Below are 25629 nucleotides of genomic sequence, written 5' to 3' on the forward strand. Positions count from 1 at the left end.
TTTCTTAGCAAACCATAGTAAAATGTGTAGAAAGCAGCCCAGTCAGATGTACTTGAGTGCCCTGTTGGGAAATCGTACCTCTCTCAATCCGTGAGCACCCAGTCTTGCACTCTGGGTGCTCCGTGAGTGGAGAGAAAACATTACTTGGGTAACCCCCCAACTTGCCAGTTGCAGACAGGGCATGTGGCTCTCCGTCTCCAGGGCAGCCTCATGAGTCAGCCAGACGTTTGGTCCCCAAGCCATCTTTTCACCCACCGCCATTGCTTTGGCAAGTCTACCCTACCCACCATCTGGCATCCCCTAGGGTTCCGCACGTCACACTCAATCCGCTTTGGGACATTTGTCTTTTTCGCAGGGGACTAAGTATTTGACACGGTGAATGCTGAAACAAGATGCCAAGAAAAAAAGAATCCACACAAGAAATGTTGCAATGTCTCATCCTCAGCAACTTTGTTTGGTTAGTACTGCATAACTCACAGCAGATTCCAAGGCACTGGCCTTGAACATTGCTACATGCTCTAGGCATTATCAGTAACAAGGTGCAATAGAGAACCACAGGCTCTTGCAAACTTGTCTCCAGTTTCTGGGCAGGAGGACTGGCCTCCCTATTTTCTGTTTGCTTTGTGCCTAAGCTGGGCCAGCTCATCCTGTGACTTTGGAAGCCCTGCCTGTCTAGTCGGTGCGTCCTACATATTATGCTACCACCATGACAATGTCATGAACATAACTAATGAAAACCTACCACTTCCCTGCCTCCCATTTAAGTATGACAAATGTGATCATAAAACCTCTACACAAATAATTTCATACAAAGCAAGTCAAACAGCAGTTATAGCGGCATGTGATGTATCTGGCGAAGCTTGCGTTACTGAAGTTAATGCAAAAGTCAGCTTCCGCTCGTGGTCTTATTAAATATATATCCTAAGGGATCAGAGTCATCTATTAGAAACGGTGATAGCCCTGGTATAAATAAACGTTTCTTTAGAGTTTGGCATCAGTTTTTTGACGTGCTCCCTCAAAGCGGACAGTTTGTTGGAGGGATCAGGTTTGAGGGTGTGACACCCAAGGCGGCCAGGTTCTGTTGCAGGCGCTGGTGGTTCAGGTCCAAGGACAGAGGCGGGTCACGGTCACAGGTGCTGCAGGGCCTCCTGTCCTTGTTCCGTGTAACCGTCGTCGCGGTGGCAGTTGGCCCACTGGCCAAAGGACTCGTGGATGCGCACGTTTCTCTGCGTGTTGACCAGACGCTTCTTATCTCGGGAGAAGAAGCTAAACCTTTGAGAAAGGAAGGAAAGAAATAAGAGGCTGCCCTTGGCCATGCACGTCACAGTTTTTGCAATGCCAGCAGCAAACGTGAGGGAGCAAATCAACTCGAGGTGTGAAAGAAAAAGTTCGGGGTGCGGGTCAGAAAGCAGCAGGGCATTCTGCGTGTCATTGTCACAGTACCTTGGAGGTGCCACAGTGTGAGCAGGGTGTGCACATAGGTGATGTATCTCCCGCCTTAAGCACTACTGAGGATTTCTTCTCATGACCAGTGGAAATAAAAAGCTACTGGAAACATACATTATGGGTTTCTTTACCTTAATGATGCACAGAAAGAAATACTTGAAAGCCATATGGTACGTAAGACGATTCGGATGTAAAGAGATGAATATTTTAAATTCAAGTAATTATTTCATGTGGATTGGGAAACTAGGTAAGTAGCACATCAAAGCCCAAATTTCATGGATATTACTACAGCTTAGGATGAGGTGAAAGTAGGTATTTAAGAAAAATGAGGCAATTAAAATATGTATTAAGGAATAGCATACACGGTTCTCTGATTAGATGAACATTATGAATATAGTATGTGAATGAAATTTGGGAAATATTAATTTGGACAAGTGACAAGAACTGATTTAATGGTGATTAAAACTGATTTAGTTTAAAGGTGAAAGCCTTTAGAAGTTATCACAGTAACTATCTACATAGCAACAGCTAAAGTAGACCAAGAGGTCTTTTCAAAACAGCTGTGACTATTGGTCATTGATCAATCTGAGTGAACCATCTGATTGACGCCTAAAAGATGAACGTAGAAATCTCAGGCCAAAAGCTGATCATGTGGCCCATTTAAAACAAAGTCAGCTTAAACTCCACCTAAACGGAGACTAGGACCCTGGCCGGTAGACCTGAGTTGGCCTATTTTGAGTGTTTCCCCAAAGCCCTCTCTAAGCTGCCAGCGGTCCTTCTGTACTCTCCGCCTCTAATTAAAGATTCTTTCTATTTTTACCAAGTTCCCCTACTCCTGAATTTTGGTTTCTGAACTTGGTAAGAAATATAGTAGCTCTGTTATGTTTTCCAGGGGCAGGAATAGGAAGGAACCCCTGAAGAAGTCAAAGCTTCAGATCAACTATTTTTAGTTCCCTCTGTCCGTTTACCTATTCGTTTTTTGGTTGGTTTTTGTTTTTTAGTGCTGTGGCCTATGGAGTTCAGTTTTAATCACATCTGAGTGAAAATGATTTTCCTATTCTGTGGTTACTGGATCCTACAGTAACTTCCTAGCAGGAATAAAGTGGTCTTTCATTGCAAAGCTGGGGCAAGCCAAGTTTGTCTAGAGAAATTCTCCCTACCAGCTAAAGTCTCTTTTTTTCTGCAACCAATATGTGTACTGGCAAATGAAGGCATTCTTCTCATTCTGGGTTATTCGTGAGCTCTTTCCATAGGGTAATCAAAGCAATTAGCTGGCCAGAAAGACAGCAGCGCTCATCACTGTTACATATCATGTCTACATGATTCAAGCAGGAAAGCCACTTGCCACTTCCTGTCCAAGGGGACACAGAAAGAATCAAGACAAAAGTCTCCTCCTCTGCTTTTCCTGTTTTAACAAGATCAAATGGCTTGCTGACTATGGCTTGGCAAAACAAAGCGGTTTAGAAAGCCAGGGTGTGAAGATCAGAAACACAGCGTTAGTGTCACTTGGGGGAGCGCGGGGATGGGTCATGGTGGGCATTGATTACTGACCCGTCACTTAAAGGACCTTCTTTACTGCATCATGGACAAGGTGGTTTTAGAATGGAAACAGAAAAGACAGAAAGAATTATTGGTGACAGAGCCGAGAATTCCGAGGCTTCACTCGTGCATATGCAGCGTCATGAGCCGCACGTTTGAAATCGCACTCCACACCCACTTCAAATGGGAACACGCAGGTGACGGCCATGCAGCTGAAGGGGCCAGAGGAGACAGGCCAGCCCCAGCAGTAGCTGCAGCAGACATTCCAAAGGCACAGCTCAAAAGGAAACCAGAAAAATGCAGTGCCTACGAGGGACACAAGTCGTCGGACAGGCTGCAGGGTGGGGTCATCTATTATCAGTCCGGCTGCTACCATGGGCATTATGGCTGTAAACATCCTGGTTAGAAAAGTACAGATAGACACAGAGAAGATAAAAACAGGGGCGGCATGAAAAAGAAACACACTCCACAGACAGGTCAGCCGAAGGGTTTGCTTATGGTTGATGTGGAATTATGGCCCCCAGTGCCCCCCATTCATAGTTGGAAAAGTCCTAACTCCCAGGAGCTCAGAATGTCCCTTATTTATTTATTTATTGAATGTCGCCTTATTTAGAAAGAGAATCCTTGTAGATGTAACTAGTTTTGGTGAGGTCATACTGGAGTGGGGCGGCCCTAATCCAATACAACTGGTGTCCTTATAAAAGGGGGAAATTTGGACACGGACACGCACACAGGAAGAAGGCCATGTGAAGGTGGAGGCAGAGATTGGGGTGATGCTTCTACAAGTGAACAAAGGCCAAAGATTGTCAGCAAACCACTAGAAGCTCGGAGAGAGGCGTGGAGCAGATTCTCCCTCATGGCCCTCAGAAGGGATTGACACTGCCAACACCTTGATCTTGGACTTGTAGCTTCTAGGAACTGTGAGGCTATACATCTCTATTGTTTTTTGTATTTTTTTGGCCGTGCCACTTGGCTTGTGGGATCTTAGTTCCCTGACAAGGGATTGAACCCGGGCTCTCGGCAGTGAAAGCGTGGAGTCCTAACCACTGGACCGCCAGGGAAGTCCCTATCTCTGTTGTTTAAGCCAACTCAGTTTTTGGTACAACAGCCCTAGCAAACGGATACAGCGTGTGATAACCACGTAGGGAAGACAGGGTGGCCTCAAGGGCTGAAAACGCAGGCCCGGGTGTGGGGAAGGAAGTGTCAAAACCTGCCGTGGGATTACTCTTGGGTGTCTTCCAGCACGTCTCCCCCAGCTGCCATGAGCTGCAGGCTATGTGCCCTGAAGGCAGCCAGGGGAGACCCAGGAGAGAAGGTGAGGCAGCCAGGATGGGCCGGGCAGGAGACAGCCTGCATCGTCACCCGCCTGGTAAGTCAGAGCTGACAGTGAGTGCTCGTCGGTTCCTAGTCTGGCAAGGAAAACGAAGAAGAAACTCCAACCAAGCCTCCAGAACTGATTTTGAACAGCTCTGATTTCTCTTTTTTTTTTTAAGAGCTTGGCTGAGAAAAGATATAATTATCTCAAATGAGGTTTGAGAATTCTCTGCGTCTGGACCACCTTTGACGCAACTTCACAGACTAGCTGGGTGTTGGCACCTTGGCAAAACTACCTGGATGGCTTCTCAGAGACAACGAGAAGGGGTTCCATTTGCTAAATGAATGGGCCCAATCCCCAGGGGCCAGGCTAGCGGGTACCATTAGCTTTCCAGGGGCTCTAAGCCACAAGGTACTGCACCCAGCTCTACCAGGACCCCTCTCTAGCATAACACGGAGCCCCCAAAGACAAAGTCGTTGTTTGGGGGATGGCCCCAGATGTGTGGGGCGGGTATTTTGCCTGGACAGATGTTTGCCCACTGGAAAGTGCTGGACTTCCTTTGGGGCCCAATCAGGGGCCAAACTGATGCACCAGGGCCTTGGGACACCTGGGGTGTTCCTTCTCTGTGCGTCTCGCTGGGATCATGAAACGGACGACCCCCTTCCCTCTCTATTCCAGGTGCCTTGCTGCAGGAGCTGCCTGCTCTAGAGGGACAGCCACTTCCGTGAAAAAAGACTGGCTTGTTTTGGGCAAAAGTTGTCTCCTGGATACGATGTAGCTGGTTTCAAACTCCCCTGAGCCCCTGCCACCACCCCGCCCTGCGACAAATTATTTCTGGAAGACTCAAACCAAATGAAGTTCTAACAGTGGCATTTCAGGCAGTGTGATGGGCGGCTGTAAAGAAGCTATTTCTGGGCTGCAGTGAGCAGGGTGGTGGGTAGGGGGACAGGGAGAGAATGCCCTGCTGTTGCTACCGTCGGGTACTTGGGTGGCTGCCTGCTCGAGGCCAACCTTTCCAGTATGTGAGGCCAGTTGTTCTGATCGCAGCTTCCCTGGCTGTGCCTCTGCGCCCCCTGCCAGCTGCCTGCCTCTCAGGTCAGCCCCCCGCCCCTGCTCGGCAGCGAGCAGCTGTGTGTATACCTGTCAGCCCGGGATTGAGAGCCGGGCACCACACAAAGGGGGCTCTGGTGCCTGGTGTCCACTGGGGATGAGGCTGGAGCCACTCAAGCGCTCCCTCGTGACCTGCCCAGCCAGTGCCAACCCAGACTGGCCAGCAGCTGCTCAGTCACAAGCTATTCTTGGAAGGTTTTCTGGGCACACTGTTTTGACAGGCGGCAGAAGTTTCTGGTTCCCTTGACCAGTTCAGCCCAGAAATGTAGACTCTGGTGGCTCTGGCTGGTGGTGCATTTGAGAGATAAGGGAACTGGGCAGCCAGCCCACAGCTGGTGACTCGGGAAATGGGGTGAGGAAAAGGGGGGTGGGGAGGCCGAACGAGACAGCTGGGGCAAGCACTGTCTTGTCTTGGCCAGGAGGCAATCAAAAGGCATGGGTTCCAATCCCGACTTCGATCCATCCAGCAAGGTGATCACAGTGAAGTCAGTGGGCTTCCCTGGGCCCCAGTTTCCTCATCTGAGAAATGGGGCTAATCCCAGCTCTGAATCTCTGACAGGGTGGAAGTACCCTAGTTCAAGTGCTCCAAGCCGGTGAAGCCCTTTCGAACCTCCATGGTAGCTACTGCTTACTTACTGGAGGGTGGGGAAAGGCGGTCGAGGGCGAGAAGCTGAGCTGGAGCACAGCTGTGAGCTGCACTAAAGAGGCTGTGTGACTAATACTCCATAAAAGCAAGGACGAAGGGACCAGACAGACCCAGACGGGTGCCCGAGAGTGAAGGATGGAGAGGGAGACCGGCATGGAACCGTCTTAAGAACTGTCATTCCCTTGCCCCGGTCCCCAGGGAAGATCCATCCCTGCCCCAGGCTCTGAGCTCCTGGCCACACTGATGCAGCTTCCGGTCAGTGGCCGAGGTGGACAAAGTGACCAGTGTCCTGTCTGGGCTGGTCAAAAGCCTTCTGTGCCATCTGGATCTTCCACTTATCCCCTACAAGGCCGGGGCGGCCATGGGACTGGCCACCTGCACCCCGTGGACGAGAGATTCTGAATTCTCTCTCCCTCTCTGTCTCTGACTCCCAGATTCCATCTGCTTCTCCTGCTGGGCTCAGAACCCCAGGTCTTGCTGAGCAACCAGAGGCCAAACTGAAGGGGAGAAGGGTTTGAGAACAGGGCCCCAGGGTCCTTTCTGGAACAATCTGGAAAAGAGGACCAGACACCACAGCCTACTCGTGTGTGGGTAGAAGAACTAGTGGGAAAAACATTGTTGGTTAATTCTGACAACTTTCCTCTGGATTTTACCCAGTTTGAGATTTGCAAAAACCAACTCTTAAGTACCTGTTTCAGAGAAAGGGGGCTGGAGTGGAAAACTAGGAAGTCAGAACATCCCCGCTTCAGAAGGAAGTCTTAGAATTACATATGACTTGGAATTACAGTGCCAGAGATGCTGTAAACGCAGCACTTGGAGCAGAGATGCTAGAAATGTCTGATTGTTAAAGGGAAGGAACTGCTGAAAGAAGAAGATAGATGCTGGTCTCTTGGTCTCACCCCTCCCTTAGCTATGGGAGGAACTGTGTGGGCTCATGAACTTATTCTCAATTTCCCCAGGTTTCAACCCAAAGCATTTAAGGTCACTTCTGCTCATCCTTACATGCAAGTGGGGCTGGTGGACAGATCAGGGTCTAAGCGAAGTCAATCCCATTTCTTAGCAAGCACTGGATGGGAAACCCTAACCAAGGATACTGAGTACATCATAGAATTGAGACCAAAGGGCTCCCTCTCCCCCAGGATGAGGCTACAGTGGACGCCGGTTACTTCCGTCTGCTCAGCAAACTGATCTTGCTTGGGGTCTGTCCTTCCCCAAATCCCTGTCCATGGGAACTGGATAGAGTTAAAGCTACTCTAAGTTTCAGGCGTGAGAATGAGACCCAGACCAGACCTATGGATGCACTGCCCTGTGGGGTGATCATGTGACCCAGTCAGAGCCAAGGAGACTCAATTCTGTGACTTCTGTGGGAGATTCTCTCCTCCCACTGGAGTTTCAGACAAGAAAGCAGAAGCCTGAGCTGATGGCGGCCATACTGCCACCCTGAGGGGTCAGCAGGCCCAAGAATACAGCCCACAGAAAGGAAAACAGGTTGAGGCAGACGGAACCAGGCAGAGCCCTGAGAACAAGACCTGGGTCCAGCTGAGCCTGAAGCCAGGATGACCCGAAAATCTCTAGCTGCTTGGCCAACAGTTTTTCTTTCTTTAAATTACTTTGAGTTGTGTTTCAAGTGCCAGTGGGAGATTACAAACTAATACGTGGCCAACATGGTCTTGGGACCCAGAGGAAGCCTATCTGATTCCAAGCTTCACCCCCAGGAAATATTTATCCCTCACCAGAACTGGGGACCACAGCCCCTCCCAAATCCAGCGGATCTGCTTGACCGAGGGCCAAGCAAACAAGCAACGTGAAGCTGGCAGGAGAGGCTTGGAAAGGAGCCACGTGTTAATCCACACACTCCAGAGGGCGGCTAGCCTTTCCCAGGGCCTGGTATCTGAGCAAGTTGCCCCTTTCTAAGAGCAGAGGGTCCAGCAGTTACACACATTTTGCGTTCCCTTCCTATCCCCCAACACCGTGGATTACGTCAATTCACAGGACAAGAAGTAGCCAAGAATTTCCAAACAAAAGTGGAATTTAAAGGTTGAGGCGGGGCTTCCCTGGTGGCGCAGTGGTTGAGAGTCCGCCTGCCGATGCAGGGGACACGGGTTCGTGCCCCGGTCCGGAAGATCCCACATGCCGCGGAGCGGCTGGGCCCGTGAGCGATGGCCGCTGAGCCTGCGCGTCCGGAGCCTGTGCTCCGCAACGGGAGAGGCCACAACAGTTAGAGGCCCGTGTACCACAAAAAAAAAAAAAAAAAAAAGGGCTGAGGCATCCGAGTAACACCCCAGTTCCTCTCCCCACACACCCCAGTTGGCTTTCCAACCCATGCCACTCGCCTTCACAAAGCTTCTACCAGGGTTTGGGGGGAAGAACCGAAGCCTCTTCTCTAAGAAGGTGCAAGGCTGAGAGTCAGGAAGACCCTCTCAGGGGACAAAATGAGGCCCCAAGACAACTGGGAGCAGAAGGCCCTCCTGCAGAGTTTGAAACGTGGGCTCTGGGCCAGGCTGCCTGGGTTCGAACCCTGGCTCTGCCTCTTATTAGCTGTATGACCCTAGGCAGGTGATTGACTTCAGTGCCTCAGTTTCCTTAACTGTAAAATGGGGAGGACAGTGCCCTCACCTCACAGGGCTATGGTGAGGACTCAGTGCCATTATCTGCAGGAACGGCGCCCGGCAGATAGGTTCTTAGTAGATATTAGCACGTAGTAGGATCTTACTAGATGTTAGCACATAGTAGGTTCTTACTAGATATTAGCTAACTAGACCAGAGCTTTAACCCTTTATCTGAAGGGCTACAGGGGTCAACGAACCTAAAACTGTTTGCAAGACTGTATGACTCCACCCTCACACCTCCCCCACCCCCACCGCCGCTGAAAGGGTCTGCAAACTCTCATTCAAATCTCAAAGGAGTCTTTTGATGCAAGGACTCCGAAGTATCTTTAAGTCTAGTTGAGGGCTAGGACTAGGCCGCTCTTTCTCTTGTGTGTCCCCCACAGCCACCAGGGCCCAGTGCTGCTTGTATTATGCACCAATGAATACTTAATGGAGAGACAGATGGACAGGTGAAGTCATCACAGAAAAGCATATATGGGGTGGACCCGCGGCCATTCAGACATCTCGGAGCTGGGGTTTCAAGGCCTTAAGATGCGTGAACCTTTCCCACCATGCAGTATTTGCTGTCCTCAAAGACATGCCCCGACTGACACACTCAAGCAAGGCCAGGCCCCAGCCCTTTCCCACCCCCTAGGCCTTCCCCAAACCTCTCTGCCCAGGGACCCCCCGCAAGGAGGAACTCAGCCTTCAAAGTACAGAGGTGACTCTGCAGTCAAGGGCCAGGCCCAGCGTGCCCCGGGCTTAGGCCGAGCCCCGCGGGAGGTGGTTAGTAACAAGCCCAGCCCTGGAGCAGGTGCCCAGGAGAAGTGAGAGGCCGTGTGAGCCGCCAGCTCAGCCGCGAGCGAGCAGCCCCAGACGCCGGGAGCGCAGCACTTACAGTCGCTTGATCCCAGACTCCGGCTGGGGGGACATTCTCGGGTGGGTGACGGGTGGAGGTTGGGGTATTCGATTTTCCTCTTCTATTTCTTCACTGGAAGGAGTTGAGAGGTGTGAGATAAGAGTCAAAAATTCCATGAGAGCTGGAATATTCTCTCTGATGGTCTGGGAGGGCATGTACTTTTTCAGGGAGTGAAAATAAGGGACCCAGGAGGACAGCAATGGTGGCCTTTGCCCCATAGGCTCTCTGCCTCGGGGGCTGGCCTCTGGAATGGCCAGTTAAGAGGAAGGATCAGTCCTGGAGGCAACGGACACAGGTGCCTGCAGGCCCTTTGGCCCAGTTGGTCACATGTGAGAAATTTCAGGAAGGTACCCACATCTCTATTTTAAGTTTACTTTGGAGATTCTAGCCGAAAAGAATGGCTTCCTATTTTCTGTTCTTGCCAAATGCTTCCTTGTCTCCACACCTTTGTGGTTTATTCTGCCTAGAGTATGCCACCCACAACATCTTCCATACCTGAAACGTACCCCCCTATCCTTCAGGGAAGGCCCAGTTCAAATGCCACCTCCTCCATGAAGCCTTCCTGATTTCCGCCCCATTCCCAAGCCAGAAGTGATTTCTCTCTTCTTTGAACAGCCAGTGCACACACTGTCATAAACCTTTCTCATGTGGCAGACTCACAGTGGGTTTTCGATAAAAATGTGTGGCACTGTATTTTCTCTGATGTCTTATCTTCCCTACTGGGGCAGGGACCACATCCGGTGCCTCTGTCCTTCCTTCCAGCTTTCCATTCAACAGGTAGCTGTTGTGCGTCTACTCTGAGCTAAGCTGCATCCTAAGTGCAGGGAACTTAGTCATGAACAAGACAAATAAGGTTTCTGGTCTCATGTTGTTGCAGTCTAATGCGGAAACAGACAATAAAACAAGCATGTTCATAAACAGGATAATGTGAGACGATGAAAAGAGCCATGAAGAAAGTAAAACTGGGTAAAGTGATAGACAGTGACTAAAACAGAGCGCTCCTTTGGAGGGTTGTTGATGGAGAAGGAAGGCCTCTCTCAGGAGGTGACATCTGACCCGAACCCTGAATGACCAGGAGCCAACCATGGGAAGAACCAAGGGGAATGTTTTCCCAGCTGCAAGAGCAGCATGTGCAAAGGTCTTGAGGTAGAACCGAGCGTGGTGTGTTTTGAGGAACCGATAGCAGGGTAGTGTGTACAAAGCGGAACAAGTGTGAGGTGGCATGGTATTAGATGGTGCTCTAAGCCAGGTGCAGTGCTGTCCACAGAACTTTCCACGAGGATGGAAATATTCTATCTCTTCATTGTTCAATACAGTGGCCACTAGCCACACGTGTCAGTGGAACGCTTGAAATGCGCCGAGTGCAACTGAGGAACTGAATTTTACATTTTACTTAAGTTTAACTCATTTAAATTTAAATAGCCACATGTGGCTAGTGGCTAGTGTATCAGACAGTGTGGCTCTAATATGTACAAGGAGTTCATTGGCCACGGACGGACTAAATGATCAAATATTAGGCTCTATCGCTCCACCATCTCTTATCTCTAATTCCAAAATCCAAAAGGCTCTAAAAACCAAAATTCGTTTTGTTTTCTTTTATTTTTGGTCATTCACTTGGTGGCAAAACCTGAAATGAAATCTCGTGAGGCTGTTTATAGTCTTTATTTATCCCATTTAGTAGGAATGTTCGTATCTTTTGCTGCAAAAATATTCACGTGTTTGACTTTGGGAGAGCTGCCCCAGAGCTCGCTGGCAGTATAAGGTAATAAGGTGATACAGTATACATAATATTCTTTTCTAACAGGAGTGCACCTGAGCCCGACTTTCAGAAAGGAATTATGAGTCGGTATGTATGTGCTTCAGGCCAGAGATGGTCCCCACAACGAATACAGATGCAATCCTTGTCTTCCAGGTGTGAATTTGTCCCCAGACTCTGCACAACCTCAGAAAGGAGCCAGCCTGGGAGCTCCCAGGGGCACTCACCTCTTATAGTATGCCAGTTCTTCCTGCAACAAAAACACTTTGGACTTGAGCTCGTTCCTCTCGTGCAGCACGTCCCGCAGTTCCTGCAGTGTGAACCGGGGGCGGTTGGGGTCCTTGAGATCCATGGCCACCTTCTCTGCCTCGGAGACACACCCGTCTCCACCCAGCTCCATCTGGAGGAGGGCAGAGATGCTGCTAATGAATTCCTGGCCGCCGCCACCAGCACCCACTCCGCATCCTGCCGGAGCCCGAATTTCCCACCCTCCCAGGGCCTGAGCAGCTTGCTGAGGACGCTATTTTAAGAACTCGAGGGTGGCCTCTGCTCATGTTCTGTGCAGTCAGCATCCCTCGGGAGGCCAAAGCCAGCGGCCACCTGCACATTGTTTGACTTCTCGATAGCCAGACCCGCAGTCCTGGTGCCTCCCCACCTGACCCAGGGTTTTATGACAAATAACATGAAAAGGTGTCCGAGGAGAAGAAACCGTGTACTACCCAATGCTGCCACCCTCTTCAATCTGCCTGCTTTCCCTTTCCCGTGTTCTTGACTCATTTTCTAGCCAAGTGCATTGCTAATTTGGCCAAAGTTGTTGGAATCAGAGCCAATGCGCAATTCTCTATTCCTTTTCATTTGATATTAAGTCATATACAGTTTCCCATTTGTTACTGGCCTTCTGGTCAAGCCTGCTCCTCCCCAGTGGCTGTGAGCATCTTTTCACTGGAATTTGGTGGAAGCCCTGGTTGGGGCGGGGGGGGTGGGTAACATCGCAGCCAATGTTCACACGCAGGGCATTTCTTTCTTTTCCACACAGGTCACACAGATGGATCCTAGCCTGTTAAATCACCCTGCTCCACACCCAAATCCCATCCTCCTGCCCTCTTCCACAGCAAGGAGCTTTTAAAAAAAAAACCGTGATAAAATTCGCTTGACATAAAATTTCCATTTTCAAATGCGCAATGCAGTGGGTGGTGTTTAGGACATTCACAGTGCTGTGCAACTACCACCTCTACCTAGTTCCAAAACACTTTCCAGAGGAAACTCCACACCCGTGAGCAGTCACTCCCCATCCCCCTGCCCCCCCCCCCCCCCGCAAGCCCCTGGCAACCACCATCTGCTTTCCGTCTCTATGGATCTGCCTTTTCTGGACATTTCCTAGAAATGGAATCATATGATATGTGGCTTTTTGTGTCTGGCTTCTTTCACTCAGCATCATGTTTTCAAGGTTCATCCACATTGTAGCCTGTGTCAGTACTTCATTCCTCTTCACGGCTGAATAATATTCCACTGTGTGAAGAGACATTTTATTTATCCTTTTATCCACTGATGGACATTTGGGTTGTTTCCACCTTTTGGCTATGGGGAACAATGCTACCATGAACATCTGTGTATGAAGGTTTGTGTGAACACCTGTTTTCAGTTCTCTGGGGTACACACCTAGGAGTGGAACTGCTGGGTCATATGGTGACTCTATGTTTAACTTTTGGAGGAACTGCCAGTTTTCCACAGTGGCCGCCCCATTTTACATTCTTGCTAGCGGTGTAGGAGGGGTTTGACATTCTCCACATCCTTGCCAACATTTTTTTCTTTTTTGATAGCAAGGAAGTTTTTGCAAGCTTTCCAAGTCAGCTGGCCAAATCTGCAGGTGGCCCACACTCTCCAGGCAGTGTACTATTCCTGACACCCTTGAGCTGCCAATGTCTCGTGATCGTCTAGAAGGAGTGGACAAAAGCTTAGGACAACAGTGGGAAAGCTCTGGAACAGGGGAAGGAGGGACTGAAATACAGAACTGCCCCCCGCCCCCACCCAAAAAAAAAATCCCACAGAAGCACAAGGAGAAAGGGACTCCCACCTAGATGGGCCAGGATGCTGAGGGACTCCAGAAGACAGAGCTGAGAGGCCTCCCATCCTGGGAGAGTCAGGGACGTGCTGTTCTGGGAAAGGACACTTGAAAGGAGACACCTCCCACCAGGGCAGATCAGGTGACAGAAGAGCCACCCGGCAGGTCAGCAGCTGAGCAGCAGGCAGCAGGGGAGGCGCCTCGTGGCAGCAGGAAGCTGAAACCTGACACACGCCGCCCCCTCAGACCGGCTGGGCATCAGAGTGGGGCCTCTTTCCACCCACGAACTTGGGGAGGAAATGGTGGAGGATTTAACTTCCCGAGAAGGCACTCTAAGGCATCTGCTGATGCCACACCTTCAGGGGGCTGTGTCCTCAGGGTACGTCTTCAGTGTTTGACTCCCTCTGCAGAGCCTTGGGGGCTGCTCCTCGGACCACCTGATGGCCACACATTCAGATGGTGCCCCCTACCCAAGCTTCCTAGTGCAAATGCCTAGTATACAGCAGGCACTCACTAATGCCACTTCCCTTCTCTTCCTCTGCCCAGGTTAATCACAGAGCATCCTCAGATGTCTAGTTTTTTTTTTTTTTGCAGTACGCGGGCCTCTCACTATTGTGGCCTCTCCTGTTGCGGAGCACAGGCTCCAGACGCACAGGCTCAGCGGCCATGGCTCACGGGCCCAGCCGCTCCGCGGCATGTGGGATCTTCCCGGACCGGGGCACGAACCCGTGTCCCCTGCATCGGCAGGTGGACTCTCAACCACTGCGCCACCAGGGAAGCCCGGATGTCTAGTATTTACTTAACATTACCGGGCATCAACTTTCTGCCTGCTGGTCACTGAGCTAATGAGACAAATAGGACAGTTGGTGGTGGAGGAAAGATACACACAAATTTACAAGGTAATATAATTAAAGAGGTACAGGCTCCGAGAAGGATCACGGAAGACGTTACTGCGGATGTGGTCTCTGTGCATGGGGTCTTGACGAATGTGTAGGAGTTCACCAAGAACTCTGGGCCCACCCTGGCGGGGGCACCCTCCCCCATTTTGTTTGGCTTTCACTGTGTCCTAAAACTCTTTTGAATTAGTTGCCAATGGTTTTAGATCAGGAGATTTCACACTGAAGTTTGGGTCTGGGGCTTCCTTTTGGGAAAAAAATTGGAAGACTGGGTCCCACTGGGTCCACATGGCAGCACTGGGCTGGAGCAGCATAGCAGCTGCTCCCTTTTACATGCTATTTCTATGGCTGCCCACTGCCCTCCCCTTTTTCCTTCCCTGCCTGTGGACTCCATAGGTGCTGGCGGCTGCAGACTCTAATCTCAGGCTCACACACTCCCTCCAGACCCTCCCTCCCCAAACAACTCAGGCCCTGACATTCATTGGGCAAGTCCCCTGACTTTTGGCCTCTCTGGGAAAGGCCGGCTGAAGGCCGCCCCTCACTTTCCAAGGGGACTTTGGGCAAGCTGCTTGCTCCTCCCTGGGCCCTCGTTTCCCCATCTAGCCCTCAAAAACCCAATAAGGACTTCCGTGGCGGTCCAGTGGTTAAGACTCCATGCTGCCAATGCAGGGTGCGCAGGTTCGATCCCTGGTCGGGGAACTAAGATCCCACATGCCGTGCAGCATGGACCAAAAAAAAAAACAAACAAAAAAACCCAATAATATTTCTAAGGGCCCTTCCCACCCTGACATCCGGGGATTCCTATGAACACAGGCTTTCAAGGCGCAGCAGTTCCCATGGGTTGACATCACCCAGGTCGTCAAAGGGCTTCCTTAGAACCTGAGTTCTTTTCCTCTGGACAGCTCTTTTTTTTTTTTTTTGGCTGTGCCGAGCGGCTTGTGGGATCTTAGTTCCCTGACCAGGAATCAAGCCCGTGCCCCCTGCAGTGGAAGCGTGGAGTCTTAACCACTGGACCACCAGGGAAGTCCCAGGGACAGCTATTCTATCAGAGGAGCAACCTGATTCCCTTATAGCTTGGGGGATTCCCAGACAGGTTTGCAAAAAAAGTTCTGTCTTCCAATGCAGGGACCATTGCCTGCAAGTGCAGAAGAGGGTAAGCTTGGGGGTCCAGCTCTTTGGAGACCAGCACAGGCACTGATGCAGGCCAGTCCTCAAGAGACACAGCAAAGGCTCTTCCCAACACGGCAATCGGGCTAATCAGCAGCGAGCCTTCTAGGCTTATTCCACGAGGGACCACGGAGGTGGCTCGGGTTATCACCGATTGTCTGCTGGTCCCCTGAGGATCTCTGGGCACAGCTTGAGGGAGATGCCCGAGGCCCCAGGTGCTCCCTAGGGAGGCCCCAGAGACCGGCTGACAAGCAATGGGGCCTTGTCATTGGTGGAGGGAGGCGACACCCTCCACCAGGGCTCTCCATCCTGAGGCCTGGCCTCCTGGGCACACTCCCCACTGCCTGGGCACAGCAAGGCCACTTCCTGTGCTCTTGAAGGCCACTGAACATACTTCTGAGCAGCCCCTGGGCCAGCAATGGGGAATGACTGTGCTCTGGTCACCCTTGGTAGCTCCAGGCTGCCGCGAATGAATTCAGCCTGAAAACCCTGTTTCACAGGCCAGCCACCAGGACCCTATCTGCTTTCCCTGTATACTTAAAAAAGAAAAAACCCTAACTTACTAAGAAATCAGAACTTGTAAGGCAGAGACAGTGACATCAAGGAGGTACTATTAACTTTATAGTTTTCTTATTGATTTTATATAAAGTCTCTTAGACTGGAAGCCAACCTCATTTTCTTAAGGGTTTATATGTCTAACTGTCAAAGGCAGGAAAACCGTCAGTTAAAATATGAGAAGCTGAGGTCAACTGCCAGGTTCTAGGAAGGGAAAAAAAAAAAAAAAATATGAGAAGCTGGATGAACTAGAAAACACGCTGAGTGAGAAGGCAGTCAGGATCGCCTGTTGTATGATTCCATTTCCATTTTGGACATTTCCGGACACTTTTGAAATGTCCAAAAGAGGCAAATCCAGAGACGGAAAGTAGATTAGTGGCTGCCAGGGCTGCGGGGAGACAGAGATGGGGATTGAGTGCTCATGTGGACGGCATAGCTTTCTGGGGTGATGGAAACGTTCTAGATAGTGGTGACGATCTCACAATATAGTGAATATACTAAAAATCACTGACGTGGGGACTTCCCTGGTGGTCCAGCGGTTAAGATTCCGCCCTTCTAATGCAGGGGGCATGGGTTCGATCCCTGGTCAGGGAACTGAGATCCCACAGGCCATGCGGCGCGGCCAAAAAATGAAGAAACTACACAAAACGAAAACCAACCAAACACACAAAAGAACACTGACTTGTACACTTTAAATGGTTGGATTGTATAGTCTGTGAATGACATCTCAATAAATTCCACCTCAATAAATATGTGATAAAAATATACAAAGAGTCTTGCCTACCGGAGATCACACTGAAATGACAGCGATGCAGCTCAGAAAGAATCGTATGAATCAAGAGGCAACGATAAGAACAGATTCCTCCCCCAGCTCTGGATCCCTCCATAGCTCCCACCTTCCCTCACCAACCTGGTGCCAGGACTAGCCGCAACCCCAGCCACACCCTGCACGTTCTCTAGTCTGGATCATGCTGTTCGTCCTGCCTGGAATGGCCTGCCCCACATTCTACCCCTGGACATCCTACCCATCCCACAAGACCCATCTCAAGGCCCTGAAGAGCTGCACTGCCCTCTCCTCTCCACTCAGAATTCACTGTGTCCTCCTCTGATCCCACCACCCTCTATCCCTGCCACACTAACTTTTAGACCGACTGAATCAAGTCAAGTTCATGTCCCTCATTTGTCAGACAGGAAACTGACCATCAAAGAGAGGGACAGGCCCCAAATCACATGGCAGCAGGTGATGAACGCCACTCAGCTCCAAGGGATGCCATCAAACCCCGCAAAGACGCCCTGGGTTTGGGAACAGACGCTGCAAAGAAGCTCAGTGGGTCAGTCATAGCTGCTACCGGATTTTACTCCCCTGTTTCTGTCCCACCCCCATCGTGCCAGAAAGGAAACTGCAACCGACTGGCAGCCGTGCCATGGAGGTGTGAAATGTCCTTGTCCTAAAGAGACCTGGCGCGGGGCTCAGAGTCTTGTGGCTGGGGGGATGTCCTCAGGACCCAGGTTTGGACCAGGCCCCACCTGCCCAGCCGGAGACAGGCCTGAGCTCTTGTGGGGCTCAGAAGGTTGGAAGGGGTACCCAGGGCAGGCTGGGGGGTGTGTGACGGCCCCAAGCTTCTCCCCCTGGCGCCTCCTCTCCATCCCCCTGCTATAGATTTGGTCCAGCCCTCACCTCTCTTGCCGGGACTACTGCAAAAGGTTCCCGACAGCCACGTCTGCCACCAGCTCCTTGTTCAAACTCTCCTCCATGAGCTCAGAGCTGATCCTGTCACTCCCCTGCAGAAACCCTGTGCAAGAATCCACATCCCTCACTGCTCAGCGTTTTTTGTGTGTGGCATTCTCAGCCCCGACTCTCTGGCACGGACGATTAACATCTGTTGTCTCCGATTGGTCTGCATCCATTCCCACACATCTTTGGGCTGAGTCATTGCAATTTTCCTCTGGAGAAGCTTCCCTTTCCCACTCTCTGTGAGTGTGGCTTAGATGGGTGCCGTCTCCATGTGGCTCAGGAATGGACGACATGCCTATTCTAACCTCAGACCACAAAGACCGATTCAGTGGTGGGCTAATGAGAGGCTCCCTGAGACTCTCGCTGAGAATTTGGGAAAGAAGCAATTTCTTTCTGCTGGGGTTGCAAAGCTGGCTGAGTACCAGGGGCCACTATATGGCAAGAGGCTGCTTGAGAATGACAACAACACAGAGGAAAGCAAAGCTGAGAGAAGGTCTGAAACAAATTCCTGACAGCATCATTTGGGCACCTGGAACCAGCTATACCTGAAGCCATCATTAACTCAAAGCTTTTAGTTATTCAGCCGAAAATTCCTTAAAAAAAAAAAAAATCCTTAAACCAGTTTAACTTAGGCTTCTGTCACTTTTAGCCAAAAGCAGACTCTAACCTCTCCCTTTTAAGGCTTCTCTCCATTACCTCCCTATCTGTAACCCGGAGGTTCTTGTCCTTCCAAGAACCTAGAAGTGTATGGCCTGAATTCACAAGACACTTAATGACTGTGCTCGGACTAGAGCCAACCTGATGGTAAGCTCCTCTGTCTAACCTCCCCCACCTGTAACCCAAGAGACCAGCACAGTTCCTGCAAACCAGAAACAGTCAATAAATATTTGTTGGAACAAATGGCAAGCGTGGAGCTTTCCTGTGACGGTTCATTATACTCTTCTGAAACGGCACCTCCATCTTCTACACCTACCTGTCAAAATCTTAGCGTTATTATCGCTGACATCCAGCTGAAGCAAGAGCTGGTCCGTGAAGCTCCATGCCACCCCCATCAGGATTAACCGCACTATCTCTGTGTTCCTGGCACATTCTGGGGGCACATCTACGTGGGAGACACCTCTGGTGCCCCGTGTCACATCCTGGGCCCACCTGGATTTTGCTGCAGCTGTGGTGCAGTTCCATCCATGTGGACAGGGGCCCACCTCAAGCACACACTGTATGTCTTTCCATTTCTGCTCCACAAGTTCTGCCCAGGAGTGCTGGGGAGATGACACCTCCGGGGGCCACTCTTAGCTAATTGGGGACAGGCATTTGTGGATAACTGTTCTAAGCCTTTCTTCTCCAGAAAGACAGTTCCGGGAGGTGTTCTATGGTGCTTCTCAGAGGTCCCAGCGGGACTGAGCTCCCACTGTGACCTCAATGACACACCCTCAAATTCCCTTTTCCTCCTTCCCTCACTTCTCTGGTCTTTGGGATCACCTCACAAATTAACCTCCTGCCCAGAGTCCTTTTCTCAAGCTCGCTTCAAGGGAACCCAGACTAAGACAACCTCTTGCCACTAAGACAACCCCCTTCCACCTTAAGTGTGGCTGCTGGTCTCCAGGTCTATCTCCTGCACTGGGCTGTAAGCTGCCTGAACCTCCACAGCACTCAGCGCATTGCCTGCAGATAAAAAAGCAGACTTCTCTCTGCAGCTTCCCTGGCCTGCATCACTGGCCCCTGCCGACCTCTCTGACCTTATTCAGACCCTCTCCCTCATCGTCAGCTTGCACAACAGGCACCCTTGCCTTCTTATACTTTCCTGACTGCACTGCAATTTCTCCTGCCTCAGGGCCTTTGCACATGCCACTCCCCCGCTTCACCTAGTTTACTTTCACTCATTCTTTTGATCACCTCCTTGAGGAAGACTTTTTGACTCCCCCAGACTATCATGGTAATAATAACAACAGCTAACACTTTAAATGAACTAACTCATTTAATTCTCAGAACACCAATCTGGGGCTAAGTATTGTTATTAGTATTCCCATTTTAGAGATGAGAAAACTGAGGCGCAAAGAGGCTAAATAATTTATCCAAAGACACGGAGGCAGTAAGGAACCGAGGCAGACTGGCTCTAGAGTCCACACAGTTAGTTACGCACTCCAGACCCTCCCTCAGTTATGGGACCTTCTGGCACCATCCCTCTCCTTTAGCATGAATCACCGTTTAAAAAAAAAATCGAGATATAATTCACTTACCATAAGATCCACTCTTTTTTTTTTTTTTTTTTTTAATTGGATGTGCCATGCAGCTTGTGGGATCTTAGTTCCCCAACCAGGGATCGAACCCATGCCCCCTGCAGTAGACGCATGAAGTCCTAACCACTGGACCACCAGGGAATTCCCAAGATCCACTCTTTTAAAGTATAAAATTCAGAGAGGGACTTCCCTGGTGGCGCAGTGATTAAGAATCCGCCTGCCAATGTAGGTGACACGGGTTCAAGCCCTGGTCCGGGAAGACCACACATGCCACGAAGCAACTAAGCCCGTGTGCCACATCTACTGAGCTTGTGCTCTAGAGCCCGCGTGCTGCAACTACTGAGCCCAGGTGCCACATCTACTGAAGCCTGCACGCCTAGTCTCTCTGCAACAAGAGACACCACTGCAAGGAGAAGCCCGCACACTGCAACGAAGGGTAGCCCCCGCTCGCCGCAACTAGAGAAAGCTCGTGTATAGCAACGAAGACGCAACGCAGCCAAAAAATAAATAAAAGTTTAAAAAAAAACCATTAAAAAAATTCAGAGATTTTTAGTACATTCAGAGTTGCGCAACCATCATCACTATCTAATTCCAGAACATTTCTATCACCCTGAAAGAAACCCCGTACCCACCAGAAGTCACTCCCCATACTCTCCTTTCCCCAGTCCCTGCAACCACCAGTCTGCTTTCTGTCTCTATTCTGGACATTTCCAATAAATGGACTCATACAATAAGGGGGCTTTTGTGTCTGGCTACCTTCACTTAGCATGTTTTTGAGGTTCATCCAAATTATAGCATGTCTCAGTATTCCATTCCTTTTTATGGCTGAATAATGTTCCACTGTATGCAGAGATCATATTTTGTTTATCCATTCTTCAGTTGATGGACATGTAGATTGTTTCCACCTTTTGGCTGTTGGGAATAGTGTTGCTATGAACATTTGTGTACACGTTTTTATGTGGTCGTATATTTTAAGTTTTCTTGTGCATATGCCTAGAATTGGAATTGCTGGGTCACATGGTATATTATGTGATTATTTGACTCATGTCTGTCTCCCATACTGGCTGTAAGCTCCATGTGGACAGGAACCAGTTCTCTATTTTATCCCCCATGCCTGCAACACAGTCAACAATTATTTGAATGAATGAATGAATGAATGGCAGTTGCCCAGTAACCACCACCGAGCTGGATACCCTGGGCTAGAATGCTGGGAGTCCTGGGTTCCAGGCTCAGCCCTGCCTCTGCCCAGCTGTGTGTCTTCTAGCCAGCAGCTGGCCCTCCCTCGGCCTCCTATTTCTCTCAAGTGTAATGAGGAAAAAGCAAGGCAGCCTGGCCCCCCTCGAGCCAGCCTGCAGAAGCCAGCTTCCCACTCACCACTGGCTCCTCCTCTCCGTTCTGGCTGAGTTCGCCCTGCAGCCTCTCTCTCAGCTTCCCGAGCTCCGCCCGCAGGCTGCCCATCTCCTGCTCCTTGGTTTGCAGATCTGCCTCCAGTTCTACCTTCTGTTCGATCAAGGCCTTCCCCTGGGCCTCCACCACTGTGACACGGTGCCGGAGGTCGTGGTTGATCTTCATCAGCCGGGTCTGCTGCTGCTGCAGCTGTAGAGAGATGAAGGCTATTGGATAGGGCCGCCACATCCAGTAGTGCATGTTGTGTACTGCACAAGAGCAAACCATCTACAGGCGTGCCATTCATACTGTAGATGCCTTGATTTGTTTGAAATTTGTTCACGTTCTTACAACTCTGTTGATGCCAGAGATGGGCCATGTGTATATTTACTATGATAATTTTATGATAGATGGAAGATAAGTGTCTTGTTAGTATATTATGACAATTTCCCAACAGAGGGAAGTAACATGCCTTGAGAAAGGGGCATCTTTTTCTAATTTAGGCAGAGACGCCGTATAGGTTCCCAGAGCAGCCTGGACCATGCTGGGGCATGAAGGGGATGGGCTGGAGGAAGCCTCAGAGTCACAGCAGAGGCTGACCGGGCCCTGGGACCTCCTCAGTGTGTGGAAAGAGTCAGGTCACTGGGCAGTGCCATGTTCCCTCCTACTGCTCCAGTGAAGACTCGGCCGAGGGTCCTCCGCACGGCAACTGTTTCAGGGCTGGGCCTCTCAAGCCGTAAGCAGGATCCCCACCCCACGGAGCCCATGGAGTGAGACTGACGGGGAGAAGGGGCGCTTCCTGAGGGGAGGATCCCGTCTCTTGCTGGTACCCACTGGCCGGGAGGGCGGACACAGGGCCGGGGCTCAGCACTTACAGCCTCGACATCCTCGTTCTTCAGCCCGAGCTCCCGATCCTTGGCACGGATCTCGTCGCGCTGTTTGTCCACCACCTCCTTCAGCTTCTTCATCACCTGCCGCTCCCGCTCCGACATGCCTGGGGTGGGGTGAGAGGGACCCGTGGGTGTGTCCACCTCCGTCCGCTGCTTAAACCATCCGGCGGCTCCCCATCGAGATGAACCTGCCCCCCACCTCCTCCTGGACTCACCTCTGTTCGTCTGCCCCTCCCCAGCGCCTGCTTTCTGCCCCTCCACCCTTCCCCTGCTCATCCCCACTGCAGGGCATTTGCTGTTTCCAGCTTCCGCAAGTCCCTTCCTACCAACCTCCCCCAGGCTGGCTCCCCTTGATTCTCAGGCCTCAGCTCAAAGTCACCTCCTCACAGAGGCCTCTCCTTCCCTGACCACCCCCTGCCAAGTAGCCCCCTCCTCCCACCTCATCCATCCCCTCACTTTTTACAATGGCTAAGTGTCTGGTACATTCTTTCATCTAATGAAAGATGATACTGCATAGTGATTCAGAGGGTCGGCTCTGGAGATCAAACACTGGTTCTCCCATTTATTAATTGTGTGGCGTTGGGCTACCCAACCTGTGCCTCAGTTTCCACATCTCTAAAATGGGAATAACAGTACCTACTCCATAGGGCTGCTGCGAGGATTGCTCTTGTTAATACACATGAAGCCAATATTGAAGAAGATGTCTGGTACACAGCAGGTGCTCAAAGGGTGTTGTCTGTTCTCCCTGCCCCTCGTCCCCCAAGTATACGGTCAGCCCAGGAGGCAAGACCTTGCCTAACCTATTCACTGTGTATTCCCTGGACTAGCGTAGTGCCCGGCACACAGTAGGTGTCTGCTCAGGGCTTTGGTGAATTAAGGAACATGCAGATGGATGCTGTATTAGTTTCATGTGCTGCTGTAACAAATAACCAACAAATTTTGGTAGCTAAGAACATCAGAAATTTATTTTCTCAAAGTTCCAGAAGGCAGAAGTTTAAAATCAGTCCAATGTTGGGAGTTCCCTGCTGGCCTAGTGGTTAGGATTCCGGGCTTTAACTGCCGTGGTCTGGGCTCTATCCTTGGTTGGGGAACTGAGATCCTGGAAGCCATGCAGCACGGGCAAAAAAAAAAAAAAAAAAAAAAATCAAACGTCAGTCCAATATCAAGACGTCACCACATCTGTGCTCCCTCTGGAGACTCTAGGGGAGAATTTGTTCCTGGCCTCTTCCAGCTTCTGGTGGCTGCCAGCGTTCCTTGGCTTGGGGCCCCATCACTCCAGTCTCTGCCTCTGTGGTCACATGCCTCCTTCTCTTCTGTGTCAAATCTCTCTCTGCCTCCTTTTCAAAAAAAATTTTTTTTTTTGGCCACACAGTGAGGCATGTGGAACTTCCCTGACCAGGGATTGAACCCATGCCCCCCGCATTGGGAGCACGGAGTCTTAACCACTGGACCACCAGGGAAGTCCTCTGCCTTCTCTTTATAAGGACACTTGTGATGGCATTTAGGATGCACCCAAATAGTACAGGATAAATGCCCATCTGAAGATTCTGACTAAGTTACATCTGTAAATATTTTACCATATAACGTAACAGCCACAGGTTCCAAGGATTAAAACCTGATATTTAGGGGGCCCATTATTCAGCCTCTCATAGGCACTAAGCCTGAGAGCTAATCCCCGCTCCCCAGGAGACCAGAGCCGGGGAGAGTGGTAGTCAGGCTCAACCACAGATTAACAAGGGAGAAACCATTGCTTCTCTCCAATTTTCCTCCCCTATGGGACTCAGGGGACATACCACTAGACGACCAGGCCCTGGGGAAAAGAACCTATGTGGGTGATTCCTCAGCTATTCTCCCCATGGGACTCCCTTCTCTAAGCCGCTCCATCCCAGCTTTTCCGCTGGCCGCCCTCCTCATGTCCTGGATATTCCCAAGCAGGCAGTCACCACGATGAACGAGCATTCATGGTGCGTGTCTAGAACGGTGTGTGATGCTGCTGGGGCTACAAACCCAGAGAAGACCCAGACCCTGCCCTTGATGAGCTGGAGGCTTTATGTAACAGGCACAAAGGCAGGCCGGTCCCAGAAGGCAGCCATCCTGTCTCAATCGTCTCTGTAGTCTGGGGCTTCATACGCGGTAGATGTTCCAGGCTGGCTGATGGAAGAGGGACTGGTTCCCCTCCACGTTCCCAACGTATAGCTCACTCCTACTAAGCCCAGTAAGGATAAACTGCTTTACACCCTCGACCCTATTTCATTCTCACTCCCAACCACTGGAAATGGGTATTATTGTTGTGGCCGTTTTAACATGAGTCCCATTTTACAGATACGGAAAACTGAGGTCCAGAGACAGACTTGTTCAAAGTCGCACAGCTAGGCTCTGGCGGAGCTGGGGCTCAAACTCAAGTTTTCTGACTCCAAGTCCTGTGTCCTCTCCATGATGCCATGCTGCCTCCCCACTGGGGGACAAGACTCAGAAGCTCCTGGCAGGTCACCAGAATGTGTCACCATGGGGCAGACTCCAGCCCATACTTTGTTCCAGACAGGGCCACCTGCTGGGAGTACTCACATTTTACTGTGCATACACGTTCGACATTCATTCCTCAAGTATTTATCGGGCACCTGCTGTATACCTGACACTGAGCTAATCGCTAGGGTCATGATGGCAAATAAGTGTGGTACAATTCTGCTCTCACCAACTTACAGGCATTAGACAGATGTGTGTGTCATTACAGACCATAACAAGCACTGTGAAAGACTCAACGGGGGCTGAGAAAGAATGATGAGGGAGACCCAATGTAGACTGCGGGTGCAGGAAGGCCTCTTGGACAAGGGTCATTAATGCTGAGACCGGAAGGGGGGAAGGGCAGCCAGGTGACGCGGACGAGCGTTCCCAGGCAGGGGCCCTATGGGAGGAGCGCATCTGAGGCGCTGGAGGGCAGTGCCAGTGGCCGAAGCACAGTGGCTGAGGGGGTGATACAGGCTTGAGCCGGGAGTGAGGCTGGACCGTGCGGGGCCTCGGAGGCCAGGTAAGGAGGCTGGATTTTCCTCTAAAGGGGCAACAAGAACCTCAGGATCTCAACACGTAGAGCCTGCACGGAGCTGGAGGGTCAGGCCAAGGAGACCAGGAAGGGACAGCCATAGAGGAAAGACTCACAGGAGGGCAGGGGTGCCTGGTATGCAAATGAGACAAGCTGGAAGGAAAGGAATTGTGATGAGAAAAGCTGTCAGCTGAGTGACTGGGAGGCCCCGGAGGCAATAAGGATGACTTTGAACGCCTGGGTTCCATCACAGCATATGGCCTCTGACTTCTGAAGTGATGTTAACCTCTCTGAACCTCCATTTCCTCACCTGCAAAGTGGGGACACGCTGATGTTTTTCTTTTC

The 25629-nt window shown here is 50.8% G+C and overlaps 1 protein-coding gene across 3 annotated transcripts in view; it reads right to left on the minus strand.

Moving 5' to 3' along the window:
- Positions 1–425: 425 nt before the first annotated feature.
- The window catches only part of RILPL1 (Rab interacting lysosomal protein like 1), a 44082-nt gene continuing 18878 nt past the window's right edge, over positions 426–25629 (minus strand). Inside the window, exons 3-8 of one of the 3 annotated variants that reach the window (XM_079942690.1) lie at positions 22233–22351; positions 21346–21567; positions 11547–11629; positions 9543–9635; positions 2998–3021; positions 426–1272 (exon numbers count right to left, since the gene is read on the minus strand). In XM_079942690.1, the coding sequence (XP_079798816.1) occupies positions 1128–1272; positions 2998–3021; positions 9543–9635; positions 11547–11629; positions 21346–21567; positions 22233–22351 (686 nt within the window). In that variant the 3' untranslated portion in view covers positions 426–1127. Of the gene's footprint in view, positions 1273–2997; positions 3022–9542; positions 9636–11546; positions 11720–21345; positions 21568–22232; positions 22352–25629 lie in introns of all 3 variants that reach the window. The other 2 variants (XM_079942688.1, XM_079942689.1) reach the window with 2 other exon arrangements.

Source organism: Stenella coeruleoalba (genome assembly GCF_951394435.1).
Source record: "Stenella coeruleoalba genome assembly, chromosome: 14".
NCBI lineage: Eukaryota > Metazoa > Chordata > Mammalia > Artiodactyla > Delphinidae > Stenella > Stenella coeruleoalba.